Source organism: Mus musculus, chromosome 9 (assembly GCF_000001635.26).
Source record: "Mus musculus strain C57BL/6J chromosome 9, GRCm38.p6 C57BL/6J".
Classification (NCBI taxonomy): domain Eukaryota; kingdom Metazoa; phylum Chordata; class Mammalia; order Rodentia; family Muridae; genus Mus; species Mus musculus.
The window spans coordinates 107,858,606-107,871,642 of record NC_000075.6 but is presented as its reverse complement, the minus strand read 5'-3'; the positions used below and the strand labels follow the sequence as shown (position 1 = coordinate 107,871,642).

General features: G+C 39.6%; 1 protein-coding gene across 8 annotated transcripts in view; it reads left to right on the top strand.

Moving 5' to 3' along the window:
* Positions 1–13,037, top strand: part of Rbm6 (RNA binding motif protein 6) — a 99,800-nt gene that overhangs the window by 1,716 nt on the left and 85,047 nt on the right. For 5 of the 8 annotated variants that reach the window (NM_011251.3, NM_029169.3, XM_006511651.4 and 2 more), the window contains exon 2: positions 11,184–11,294. In NM_011251.3, the coding sequence (NP_035381.2) occupies positions 11,251–11,294 (44 nt within the window). In that variant the 5' untranslated portion in view covers positions 11,184–11,250. Of the gene's footprint in view, positions 1–9,913; positions 10,021–11,183; positions 11,295–13,037 lie in introns of all 8 variants that reach the window. The other 3 variants (XM_030244145.1, XM_017313216.1, XM_006511650.4) reach the window with 1 other exon arrangement.

Sequence of the window (13,037 nt, the reverse complement as noted above, 5' to 3'; positions counted from 1 at the left end):
AGTGGTTGAATCTACTGCCAGGCTTAGTGGAGTTTAATCCTGAAGTTTAGGAGGATGAGGCAGGAGGATGTCAGGTTTGAAGCGCCCTAAGCTGCATTGAGACCCTAAAAACTTTGAGTCTGAATTTTATTTAGCTCCTTAACTAGTAGTACACTTATATAAATGCTTATCTGCTTATAAAATCTATAGGATTATCTATAGTGTATGTGGTCTATAAGGCAGGTTAGGTAGGACTCAGTTCTCAACCAGCAGAACACCCTTGCTGCTCATTGAATCCAGGGCGCAAGTTATCTACCACTAGGACCAGCCTTCTTTACAGAATTTTCTTATCAGGCTTGAGTTTATTCTTACCTGCAGGTTTTTGTGGCTCTTCACAAGAATTTCTGGTGTGAGAATTATTATTGTCGTCTCCACCTTCCACCCCCCTCACCCCCCACAACATAGGGTCTTTCATAGCCAGGCTGGATTTGAATTAAACTTGCCTTAAAAAAAACTCCTAATCTTTCCACTTGAACTTTCTAGGCACTACAATTGGCAGCTGTTATTCCTAGCTAGGGGAAGGTTATTAAATATATATACTCTAGGCTAAAATCCTTTGCTACTATACTATATACTCCGCTCAAAATGTACTCTTGAAACAGAAATTTGCCACCATGCATAGATGTATAAAATGATGTTAATGACTTGGTTCAGAATCAGAGTTAAGTAGATAATAAAACTATTGAAAAGGGTTTTTTTGTTGTTGTTTTTTGTTTTTGTTTGTTTGTTTGTTTTTTTCGAGACAGGGTTTCTTTGTGCAGCCCTGGCTGTCCTGGAAGTCACTCTGTAGGCTGGCCTCGAACTCAGAGATCCACTTGCCTCTGCCTCTCAAGTGCTGGGATTAAAGGTGTGCGTCACCACACCCGGCTTGAAAAGTTTTAATTTATTTATTTGAGATAGGGTTTTACTATTCATCCCTGGCTGGCCTGGAACTGGCTATGAGGACTGGGCTGGTCACAACTTAGAGAGATCTGTCTGCCTATGCCTCTAGAGTATTGACATTAAAAGCACATGCCTACAAGCCTGGTGTGAGTCTGTTTTATAACAATTCATCATGGTGTGCAACTCGGTATAGTAGAGTTGATAACTGTAGAGTTTCAGAAATCAGATGTTGAATCCATGTACTCTTCACTAACACAGACAATGGACAAATTAACTTATTCAAGCTTCAGTTATTCATCAGAAATAAGGTTAATGAATACAGCCATCTCATGTAGGATTGTTGTTTTGGTGAGTTAGATTTATTTATTTATTGTGGTACTGGACTTTTTCCTCCATGGGTCACCATTCCAAGCTTGTGGGATTAAAAAAAGAACCCATAGCTTTGCGAATTTTTGATAATCGATCTCCCACTGAGCTATGTTCCCAGCTTAGATTTTTTTTTCCCACCGAGACAGGATTTCTCTGTGTAGCCCTGGCTGTCCTGGAACTCACTCTGTAGACCAGGCTGGCCTCGAACTCAGAAATCCTCCTGCCTCTGCCTCCCGAGTGCTGGGATTAAAGGCGTGCGCCACCACTGCCCGGCCAGCTTAGATTTATTATGTAATAGATGTAATGCTCTTAGGACAGGGTCTGGTATACAGAAAGTGTTCACTAAATAATAGCCATCACTGTTGCTTTTTCATTTTCCTTTGAAATCATAATTTTGTATATGTAGCGCAAGCTAATGTAAACTTATAGTTCTGTCTCAGTCTCTGAGGTCAGGACAAGTTGTGGATGTTGGTTCTCTTATCCTACCATGGGGGTTGTGAGAATCAAATTCATTCAGGTTGTCAAGCCTGGCAGTAGGTACCTACTGAGCCATTTCACCTGCTCCCACCTTTTTTGAGACAGAGTCTCTCCCTGGGACCTATGACCTGCTAGTTGGGCTATGTTGCAGCTGTCTTATCTCCAGGATTCTCCTGTCTGCACCCTCCAGTGCTGAAATTACAAGCAAGAACCATCACTCCCATCTTTTTATTGCTGATCCTGGGCATTCAACTCAGGAAGCAGTTTACCAACTGAGCTATTTTCCCAACATCCTCCATCCCTTTGAGACAGGGTCTTGCTAAATATCCTGGCTGCCTCAGCTTCTCTGTGCTGGGATTTACAGCCTGTGCCTCCAAGCCTGGCAACTTGGTTTATTTTGAGATACAGTTTCATGTAGCCCATGCCAGCCTAGAATTCCTACTACTACTGCAGTCTCCAGAGTTATAAGGTGTGTCACTTTATCCTACTGTACTGTATATACTGTAACAATTTACCTTTTAAGCCATTTTAAAGTACACAGTTCTGCAGCATTAGTTACATCCATGTTAAAAACAACAATGGCTATTGCTAAAACTTTGTAACCATTAAGCAAGTAACTTTCAATTTCTTTTTGTAGCCTCTGATAACTTTTACTCTGTTTCTCTATGAATTTTGTGTTTCAAGTATAATAGAATGATACAATATGGTCTTATCTGTGTTGGCTTATTTGGCTTAGTATAATGGTTAGTATAAAGTTGATTGATTGGATAGTATGTATCAGAATTTTATTTCTTGTTTCATTGAATAGTATTTCATCCTTTGTGTAGAGGACATAATTTTTTTTAAACAAATATATGTATGTGAGTCTGTATGTATGTGCAAGTGAGTGTAGTTGCTTATGGAGGCCACCAGCATTGAGTCCCATGGAACTGGAGTTATAGGTAGTTGAGAAGCACCTTATGTGGATGCTGGTTCTCTGCAAGAGTAGTTAGTAGTCATTCTTAATTACTGAGCCATTTCTCTAGCCCTTAGAGTACATTAAAAAAAAAAAAAGTCCCTGTCTCAGAAAAATCAAAAAAATAAATTTAACACTTGGCTATAGTAAATAGTGCTGTGAATGTTGATGTACAAATGTCTTTGATACTTACTGTTTGGTTGTTTTTGCAATGTACTGTCAAACTCAGGTTTTATATATCACATGCTATTCAAGCATCCTTCTAGTAAGCTAAAAACCCCATTCCAGCTCTATTTTAACCTTAAACTTTTTCCTTTTTAAAAAATGTAATAATAATCTTCAAACTAAAATGTAAATAACCATTAAGCTATTAATTATTAAATTATTAATAAATTATTAGATTACTAAATAATTAGATAATAATAAAATTGATTTTTAAAACTAGAGTATCACTCTGTAGCCCAAGCTGTCCAGGAACTAACTTGCTGTTGTAACCCAGACAAGCCCTGAATTTGTGGATGTTACTTCTGCTTTGGTCTTCCGGCTACTGGGAGTGCTGGTATCAACCACCATGCTCAACTTTAAAATATGTATTATTTTGTATTTTTGAGACAGAGTTTCATGCAGCAGCCTGAGCCTTGTAATCACTATGATTAGTGACTGACCTCTTATCTTTCAAGTGCTGGGATTCCAGGTGTTTACAGCCTCCTGTGGTTCCAGCACTTGGGAGGCAGAGGTAGGAGGATTGCTGTAAGCTTGAGGAGAGCCTAGTTTACATAGAAGACCTAGTCTCAAAACAGAAACCATATAATCCAGCAATTATATTTATAGGTGTACCCAAAGAGATTGGAGGCAGAATCTCAAACAGGTATTTGTATCCATGTTCATAGAGCAGTCAGTATTCATAATATAGCTAAAATATGAAAGCACCCAAGGGCTCAGTGATAGGATGAACAAAATGACACCTGTGCGTATATTTATACTTTCTTTGGAATGAATACTCTTCAGCCTTAAGAAGGAAGGTAAACATCTATAATCACTACCTTTCTTGTGTGCTAGCCTAGTGTATGCAGCACCAAACAATAGAGACCTGTTTCAAAGGAGGTGGGCAGTGAGGAACTATACCTGAGGTTGTCTTCTGATAGCCACAAGCTTGCCAAATGAATATACATACATACATACATATATATACATTCCATACACACATGTAGAACCCATACAAAGATAATGTTTTTACAATTTTTATTATTTAAATTTATGTGTATAGGTGTTTTGCCCACATGTATGTCTTTGTACCAAGTGTGTGCTCAGTGCCCCAGGGGGCCAGAAGAAGTTGTTGGATCCTCTGGGACTGGACTTACAGAAGGTTGTCCAAGTGCTTGTAACCATGATCCATCTTTTGTTGTTGTTGTTTTGTTTGTTTGTTTTTTCAAGACAGGGTTTCTCTGTATAGCCCTGGCTGTCCTGGAGCTCACTCTGTAGACCAGGCTGGTCTCGAACTCAGAAATCCGCCTGCCTCTGCCTCCCAATTGCTAGGATCAAAGGTGTGCACCACCACCGCCTGCCATGAACCATCTTTCCAGATCAAATAATAAGATTTCAAAATATGTTTTTTAAGAACTTTTTTTTTTTTTTTTTGGTTTTAAGGTTTATTTTAGAAAGGCAGAAAGAGAGAGGGGCCAGCCATGGTCATGTGGAGGGGGAGGGGGAGGGAATTCGGAGAGAGGGGGAGCAAGAGAGAAGCAAGTGGGAGCAGCTGTAAGAGAGCAAGAACTTTATTTTTATTTTGTGAGTATGAGTGTTTGCCTACAAATATGTATATGTAACATGTACATGCCTGGTTCTTGCAGAGACCAGAAGAGGTTGTCAAGCTCCCTAGAACTAGAGTTGCAGATAGTTGTGAACTGGCTACCATTATGATTCCAGCCCTATAAAGGTGCTGACTTGTAATGAGGATTCTTTTTTTCTCATAACCTACCTATTTTTTGGTTCCCTGGAAGTCAGTTTTGCAATTATTTGGTGATGTTTGTTTTTATGAGACAGAGTTTTTCCGTGTAGCTCTGGCTGTCCTAGAGCTAGTTCTGTAGACCTAGGTAGCTGGTATTAAATTTTTTTTAAGGCAGTGCCTTAGATAACCTAGTCTGGCCTCAAATCCTGTGTAGCCAAAAGAAATGTTTTTATCTTATTTTAGGTGCGTAAATACTTTGCTTAATGTATGTGTGTGCACTCTGTGTACCTGGTGAGAAGGTCGGAAGAAAACATCAGATGGTTTAGAACTGGAGGTGTAGATGGTTATGAGCCACCACTTGGATTCTAGTAACTGAATTCAGGTCCTCTTTAAGAATAGTAAATTTAGCCAAGTTGTGTAGCCCTGGCTGTCCTGGAACTCACTCTGTAGACCAGGCTGGCCTCAAACTCAGAAATCCACCTGCCTCTGCCTCCTAAGTGCTGGGATTAAAGGCGTGTGCCACCACTGCCTGGCTTAGTGTCTTGTTTTTATTTTTAAAATATAAAGTGTGTGTGCGTACATGCCATGATGGCTGTGAGGAGGTCAGAGTATAATTTTTAGAATCTGTTCTCTCTTACCTTGTGAATCCCAGGGATTGACCTCATTAGGTGTGCAGAAAGTAGAGTTCATTACCTGTGACCTATCTTGCTGTCCTCTAGGAATTGTATTTGCTTTGGTTACTAAACTACATTGCTTGCTTGCTTGCTTGCTTGCTTGCTTTATTTATTTATTTATTGTTTCTTTTTGAGACATAGTTTTTCTGTGTAGCCCTGGCTGACCTTGGAACTCACTCTGTAGACCAGGCTGATCTCAAACTCAAGAGATAGATCTGCTGCCTGTGCTTCCCAAGCTGTGGGACTAAAGGCCTGCACCACCACCACCACCACCACCACCACCACCACCACCACCACCCACCACCACCACCACCACCACCACCACCACCACCACCACCACCACCACCACCACCCACCACCACCACCACCCACCACCACCACCACCACCACCACCACCACCACCACCACCACCACCACCACCACCACCCAGCTTAAACTACATTTCTTAAGAGCTTTCAGTTTTCCTATCTTGATTTTCCTTATCTAGTTGGTAAAGGTTTGATAAATCTTTTGTCCCTTTTTGTCTACAGCTTGTATCTGAGATTAGTGAGTTCTGATTTCTCCAGATCTTAATTGATCACTCCCATCCTTTTTTGTTTTTGGGCTTGAAATCTGAGTCTTGTGTTAGGTACTTGCTCAGTCACTGCCCTGTCTTTTATTTTTTAGTTTATTTTTATTTTACATACATTGGTGTTTTGTCTGCATGTACATCTGTATGAAGGTGTTAGGTCCCCTGGAAATGGAGTTACAGCAGTGCTTTGCCATGTGGGTGTTGAAAACTGGACCCAGGTTCTTTGGAAAAACAGACAGTACTCTTAACCACTAAGCCTTTCTCCAATCTCCAGTCTTTTATTTTTGTGAGATAGTCTTGAGTAACCCAGGCTGGTCTTGAATTCAGTATGTAAATGAGGCTGACTTTGAACTCATTGTAGGTAGTCCCGCCATGTTTCTCAAGTGTTCCATTAGACCTGAGCTGCCAGCTTGGTTTCTCTGTCTTAAAACACAACAGGGCCATGGGTGGTTCTTAATCTTTTTGTTTGTTTGTTTTTCAAGACAGGGTTTCTCTGTGTAGCCCTGGCTGTCCTGGAACTCACTTTGTAGACCAGGCTGGCCTCAAACTCAGAAATCCACCTGCCTCTGCCTCCTGAGTGCTGGAATTAAAGGCGTGTGCCACCACGCCCGGTTGAAATCCATTTTTATTATAAGCAGTGTATTTTCCAACTCCAGAATTGATTTTTCAGTTCTCTGTACAGTTTCACTGCATTTATTTATTTATTTATTTATTTATTTATTTATTTATTTTAGAGACATGGTGGTGGTGGTGGTGGTGGCGGCGGCGGCGGCGGCATACGTCTTTAATCCTTGTTTATGCATTTAGGAGGTATAAATAAGTTAATGCCTGCTTGCCTGCCTGCCTGCCTGCCTTCCTTCCTTCCTTCCTTCCTTCCTTCCTTCCTTCCTTCCTTCCTTCCTCCTTTCTTCTGTACATGTGTAGCACAGGAGGAGGAGTATGGGGGTCAGAGGACAACTTTGTGGAATCTATTCTCCTCTTCAACCTTTGTGTGGGTTCAAGGGATGGAACCCAGATTATCAGGCTTGTGTGGCAAGCACTTTTACCACCAAATGAATCATCTTGATATTATCAAACATGGTAGAAACGTTTTCACTTTATAATATGACAAAGACAGCCACTTATTAACTGTTAAGGAAATGTAATTAAGCAAAAAATTTCAACAAACTTTTAAAAAAATTTTTTTTGAGACAGGGTCTCTCCTTTCTCAGTTTTCTGAGTGCTGGTATTATAGATGTGTGCTAGTGAATGCAGCTTTAAACTATTTTCTTTTTGGTTGGTATGAGGGGAGACAGTTAGCCCAGGCTGGCCTTTGAACTTGCCATGTAGCCTAGTATAGTCTTGAACTCCTCATTCTCCTTCCTCTGCCTTATTTCTTTGATTAGAGGTGTTTATTACAATGCCCAGTTTTGAACTATTTTCTAAAGAGACCTCCTCCATTGCCAGAGATCTTTGAATAGTTTCCTAGTCAGTCATCTTGAAGCAGTTCTTAAGTTTTCTTTGTGAAGGGAGCCACCTTTTTTCTTGAATTTATAGCTTAATATATTTATAGTTAGTAGGTCCTTTTGGATTTGTTTTCCTCTTCCTTTTTTTTCCCTTGTTTCTTATCTTATGTAGGTTTCTTTTTTTTAAATTAATTTATTTTTAGGTATTTTCTTCATTTACATTTCAAATGTTATCCCAAAAGTCACCCAGACACTCCCCCCCCCCCCCCCCCCCCACTTCTTGGCCCTGGCATTCCCCTGTACTGGGGCATATAAAGTTTGCAAGACCAAGGGGCCTCTCTTCCTAATGATGGCCGGACTAGGCCATCTTCTGCTACATATGCAGCTAGAGACACGAGCTCCATGGGTACTGGTTAGTTCATATTGTTGTTCCACCTATAGGGTTGCAGACCCCTTTAGCTTCTTGGGTACTTTCTCTAGCTCCTCTTTTGGGGGCCCTGTGATCCATCCAATAGCTGACTGTGAGCATCCACTTCTGTGTTTGCCCGGCCCCGGCTTTTGTAGGTTTCTTATGTAGTTCTGGGTGTCATAGAGCTTGATGTGTAGATCAGGCTCACCTCTGCTTTTATCACATCAGGCTCTTCTTGCTTTTTGAAAGATTCTTGGCCTATTGATCTTGGTGTTGAAGATGTTGAATCTTCACATTTCTGTTTCATTTTGTGTATTTTTGCCTGGAGTATTTTGTATAGATTTCTTTGCTAGAGAATTTCCTTAGTTGTTTTTATCAAAATTATCTACCTATATGTAGTGTGGTGCATGCTTTAAGCTGCTCTGGGAATGTGGAGGCCAAAGGATTAGGAACTAAGATCATCCTTGGCTTCATAGGAAATTTGAGTCCCTGCCCGGCTAAGTGAGATCTTGTTCCCCAAGACTAAAACAAACTAGGTGTGGTGGCTCATGTAGTAATCAAATAGTTCAAAGGCTGAGACGGAAGATTACCTTGGTTTCTAGGCCTATGTTACACAGTGAGTTCAAGGATAGCTGAGGTTAAGTGTGAGACCATGACTTATGAAAACCCAAGCAAATCAACAGCAACAATTAAAACCAAACACAAGAAAGAGAAAGCCTAGTATAGCAAGCAGTATGCCTAAAATCTTAGCACTGGGAATGTAGAGGCAGGAGGATCAGACATTCAAGTCAGTCTAGCTAAGTCCTAGCTTGAGTTATATTTCTGACTAAACTATCTTTCCAGCTCCTACATGCTGCTTTTGAATGGCCTGATTTCTAGGTACTTCAACTGACTCCTGGTTTTCTACCCATTATCTGTTAACATTGATATCTGCACCTATAGCTTGCTTTATGGTTTTCATTAATTCTGAAAAAAAAAAAAAAAGGCTTCCATGAGATCCAAGAGATTGCTGAATAATAATACTTATTATTAATGTTATTATTGTTGTTATTTTGAGATGTGGTCTTAACATGCTGATCTTGTTGGCCTAGAATTCACAGAGCTCTGCCTGCTTGAGTACTGAGATTAAAGGCATGGGCTCCTGTTTGAATTCTGAGTTAGATGAAATAGAAACAAGGATTTTGTTTCAGTTCTTTAGATACCCCTCCCTTCCATCTGACAAAGTAGAACAAAAGAATAAAATCATTTGCAAATATATTTGCTCTTTTCTTACAAAGGAGCTCAGAACTAGACTGCACTGTTTAAAGATCAAAATTACTGCGATATTGAAGAGGAAGAGGGCAAGGGAAGATAAAAATACCATGCAATGTTCTTACTGTTTTTTTTTTTTCTTTCGAGACAGGGATTCTCTGTGTAGCCCTGGCTGTCCTGGAACTCACTTTGTAGACCAGGCTGGCCTCGAACTCAGAAATCCACCTGCCTCTGCCTCCCCAGTGCTGGGATTAAAGGTGTGTGCCACCACCGCCTGGCCCGGCATTCCTACTGTTTTGAAGATGACTTTTTCTTTTAATTTTTTACATTTTAATTATTTGTGTGAGGGCGGGTACATATGTATGCATATGCCATCACACATAGAAGCTAGAGGACAGCTTTTGGGAGTCGGTCCTCTTCACCCCTCTTTAGTCCCAGGTTGTCAAGCTTGGTGACAGGTGCCTTTATCCTTTCAGCCATTTCCATCAGCCCAATTTTTAATTGGATTTCTTATTGTATGTGATGTGTATGAGTGTGGGAATAAACATCCCACATGTGTGTGTGGAGGTCAGAAGACAATTTTTGAGAGACGGTTTTCTCTTTCCACTGTGGTGTCCAATGATGGAATACAGGTGGTCAGGCTTATTCTGAAAGGACTTTTACCCCATCTTGCTATCTTGCCATATGCCCTTTAGTTTTTTCCTACGGTTACTGCTTGTTCTTTGGATGAGTAAGACCTTGAAAACTCGTTTTGGCCATTTTCATGACTGGTGGATTGTTTATTTATTTATTTATTTATTTTATTCTCTTGACATCAAGTGCCCTTTGTACAAAGTATTTAATTTTGATGGTACACTTTATTTGTTTCCTTTTATTTGTTGTGTTACATTTAGGAAATTCTTGTAAATCCAAGAAGATCTTTCAGTAGCTACAAGAAAAGTCCTGGAGATAAGTTCTCAGCTTCATTTAGGTTACATGCCTACCTTCAAAGCAATCACTGGTGAGGATAATAAGTATTGTGATTAACTGAGCTAGTTAGTGTAGGATTAGCCACATAGACTGAGGAGGAGTTTCATGCTAAGATGTCCTTTGTAGTCATGGACACATAAGTGCTGATAAAATTACTCAGGAGAAAACTATTGGAAGTGAAATATTCTTTGTTCACTAAGAAGTGTAGAATGCCCCAAAATATACTTTTTTTAAATGAAACATTGAATTTTGAAAAAAAAAGCTTTTAAATATTTTTATTTATTTAAATTTCAAATGTTATCCCCTTATCTCTTAAATATTTTTTGTGTGAGAGTATTTGCATCCTACATTACTTGTATGAAGGCAAAGGCATCTGTGGGAATCAGAACACACATTTTTTTTTCTTTTCTCCATCATTCCTCTCCCCAGCTCTTCTTTCTTGAGGCTGGGCTTCTCTGTGTAACAACAGCTTTGGCAGTCCTGGAACTTGTCTTGTAGACTAAGCTGACATGGAACTCATAGATCTGCCTGCTTCTGCCTCCATAGTGCTGGGATTAAAGGCAAATGCTATACTACTGCCTGGCTCAGAACACACATTTTTAGTTAAAAAAAAAATTTAATTTTTTTCTGTGTATGTTCTTACCTATATACATACCACAACATGTTTGTGGAAGTCAGAGGACAACTTGGGAATTAGTTCTTTTCTTCTACTGTAGATCCTGGGGAAAAGTAGTCAGGCTTGGTGGCAAGTGCTTTGACTAGCTGACCATCTCACAGCTTTAAACTCTTTTTTTTTTGACAATGTTTCACTGTGTATCTCTGACTGGCCTTGATTTTACAGATATCCAAGAGCTTCCAGAGTGCTGGGATTAAAAACATGTGCCACCACCCTAGGCTGAAAAAAATTTTTTTATAAAGATTTTTTTAAGTGTGTGTGTTTGAAGAAATTAGAGGATGACTTTTGGGTGTTGGTTTTCAAGAATGTATAGATCTAGGGAATTGAACTCAGGTTGTCATGCTTGGGGACAAGTGCTATAACCCACTGAACCTTCTCACTAGCACTGTATAAATATTTTAAAGTGACTTCTGAGAATATCCTTGATATTTATCCCTGATAAAATTAGCAAGCAAGGATTAAGTAGTTTGGCCTATACTTTATGTTCTAAAGTACTTACCCAAGTTTCTTTTATACAGGTACCACCGTGCTAGAGTTTGGTAGGAAAAAGATCTACTTATTGAAGCTTTCTTGACATAGAAAGAGATGTGGGGGGATTCTCGATCTGCTAACAGAACAGGACCTTTTCGGTAAGTCTCAAATTTTAAATATTGAATCTGTCAATTATTTGTAATGTAACTTTTGGCCTACCATAACGGCAGATGTTTTCTTTGTGGAGAAATAGCTAAGGTTTTTAGAACTAGAAAATATTTGTAAAGTTTCTTGTAATTTCTAAAGTGATTGAGAGTATATAACCAGTGTGCCAGGTGTTTTTTTCTGTGTCAGTTTTTCTTCACTTCTCTCTTTATGTGTGATTGAGGATAAAACCCAGGACCTCCTATGTGCTTGGCAAATGCTTTGGCTCTGAGCCATAACCTTAGCCCCTTGATAACCTTTTACCTGTCCTGGAATTTGATATGTAGAGCAGGCTGGCCTGGAATTCACAAGAGATCTATCTGCCTGCCTCTGTCTCCTGAGTGTTAGGATTAAGGGCATGCACTGCCACTGTCTGACTGAAATCATTCATTCTTGTTTATCTATCTATCTATCTATCTATCTATCTATCTATCTATCTATCTATCTATCTATTTTCTATTATTTATTTTCTACATGTGCAGGCATGTGAGTACTGCAGAACAGGTGTGAAGGTCAGAATACAACTTGAAAATTAGTTCTCTCCTTCGACCACATTGGTCAGGGGTCTGAACTTGCATTTTCGGGCTTAGCAGCAAGTACTTTTACCTGTTGATCCATTTTGCTGCCTCCCACCCTGCCAAGTCAAGGTTTCTGTGTAGCTTGGCTCTTCTGGAACTCATTCTGTAGACCAGGCTGGCCTTGAATTTAGAGATCTGATTGCTTCTACTTCCCAATTGCTGGGATTAAAGGGTTGTGTCATCACACCTGGCAACATTTTTTAAATATTAAAAAAATTGCCAGATTCATTTACTCATTTATCTGTTTTATTTTTGTGACAAATTTTGTGAAAAATTCTATGGACTCATTAATAGCCCGACTGGCACTGTAGTTGTGGCAATTTTTCTTTAGTATCCCATGTGTGAGATTATTTACTTTTGAGATAAGGTTTTACAGTGCATCCTGGGCTATGATCTTCCTATCCCAGTTTCCCAAGTTGCTTGTATGCATCACCACTCTTGTCTTCTTTTTTAATTTGTTAATTATTTTATCTCTTTTAACAAAGCAGTATAGACTTGGAAAGCTAATAAAATATGTATGTTCTCAAGAACTCCACTCCTGTTCTAAACTCCTCAGGGAACTACACACACACACACACACACACACACACACACACACACACAATAATCTTGAAAGCTATGTTAATTTCATTGATTTATGTCTGGCTCTAGAGCAGTGTCTTGCTAATGACATTGATATGCTTTTCTGAGTGACACATATGTCAGTTTTAGGGGTTACTGAGTACAAAGAAGAGAGAAAGAGTGGTTGTACCACTGAGTTATAAGTGGACTCTGCTTTAGTTTTATAGGGAATATTTAAAAATATTTATGTTTATGCACATGGGTGTCTGTGTGAATATATGTTGAAGCCAGATGCCGGTGACAGAACCCTCAGAGCTGGAGGTACAAGTGTTTGTGGGACACTAGGCATGACAGTGTCTCTTTGCATAATCCAAATTGACCCTAAACTTGCAGTTCCCCTCTCTCAGCTCCTCAAAGTAGTGGGAATAAACTTTTTTAAAAACTAGATAATTTATTTTACTTGTATGAGTGTTTTGTTCACATGTTGTCATGTGCACCACATGAGTGCTGGTGCCCACAGAGGTCAGAACAGTGTTTAGAATCCTTAGAACTGGAATT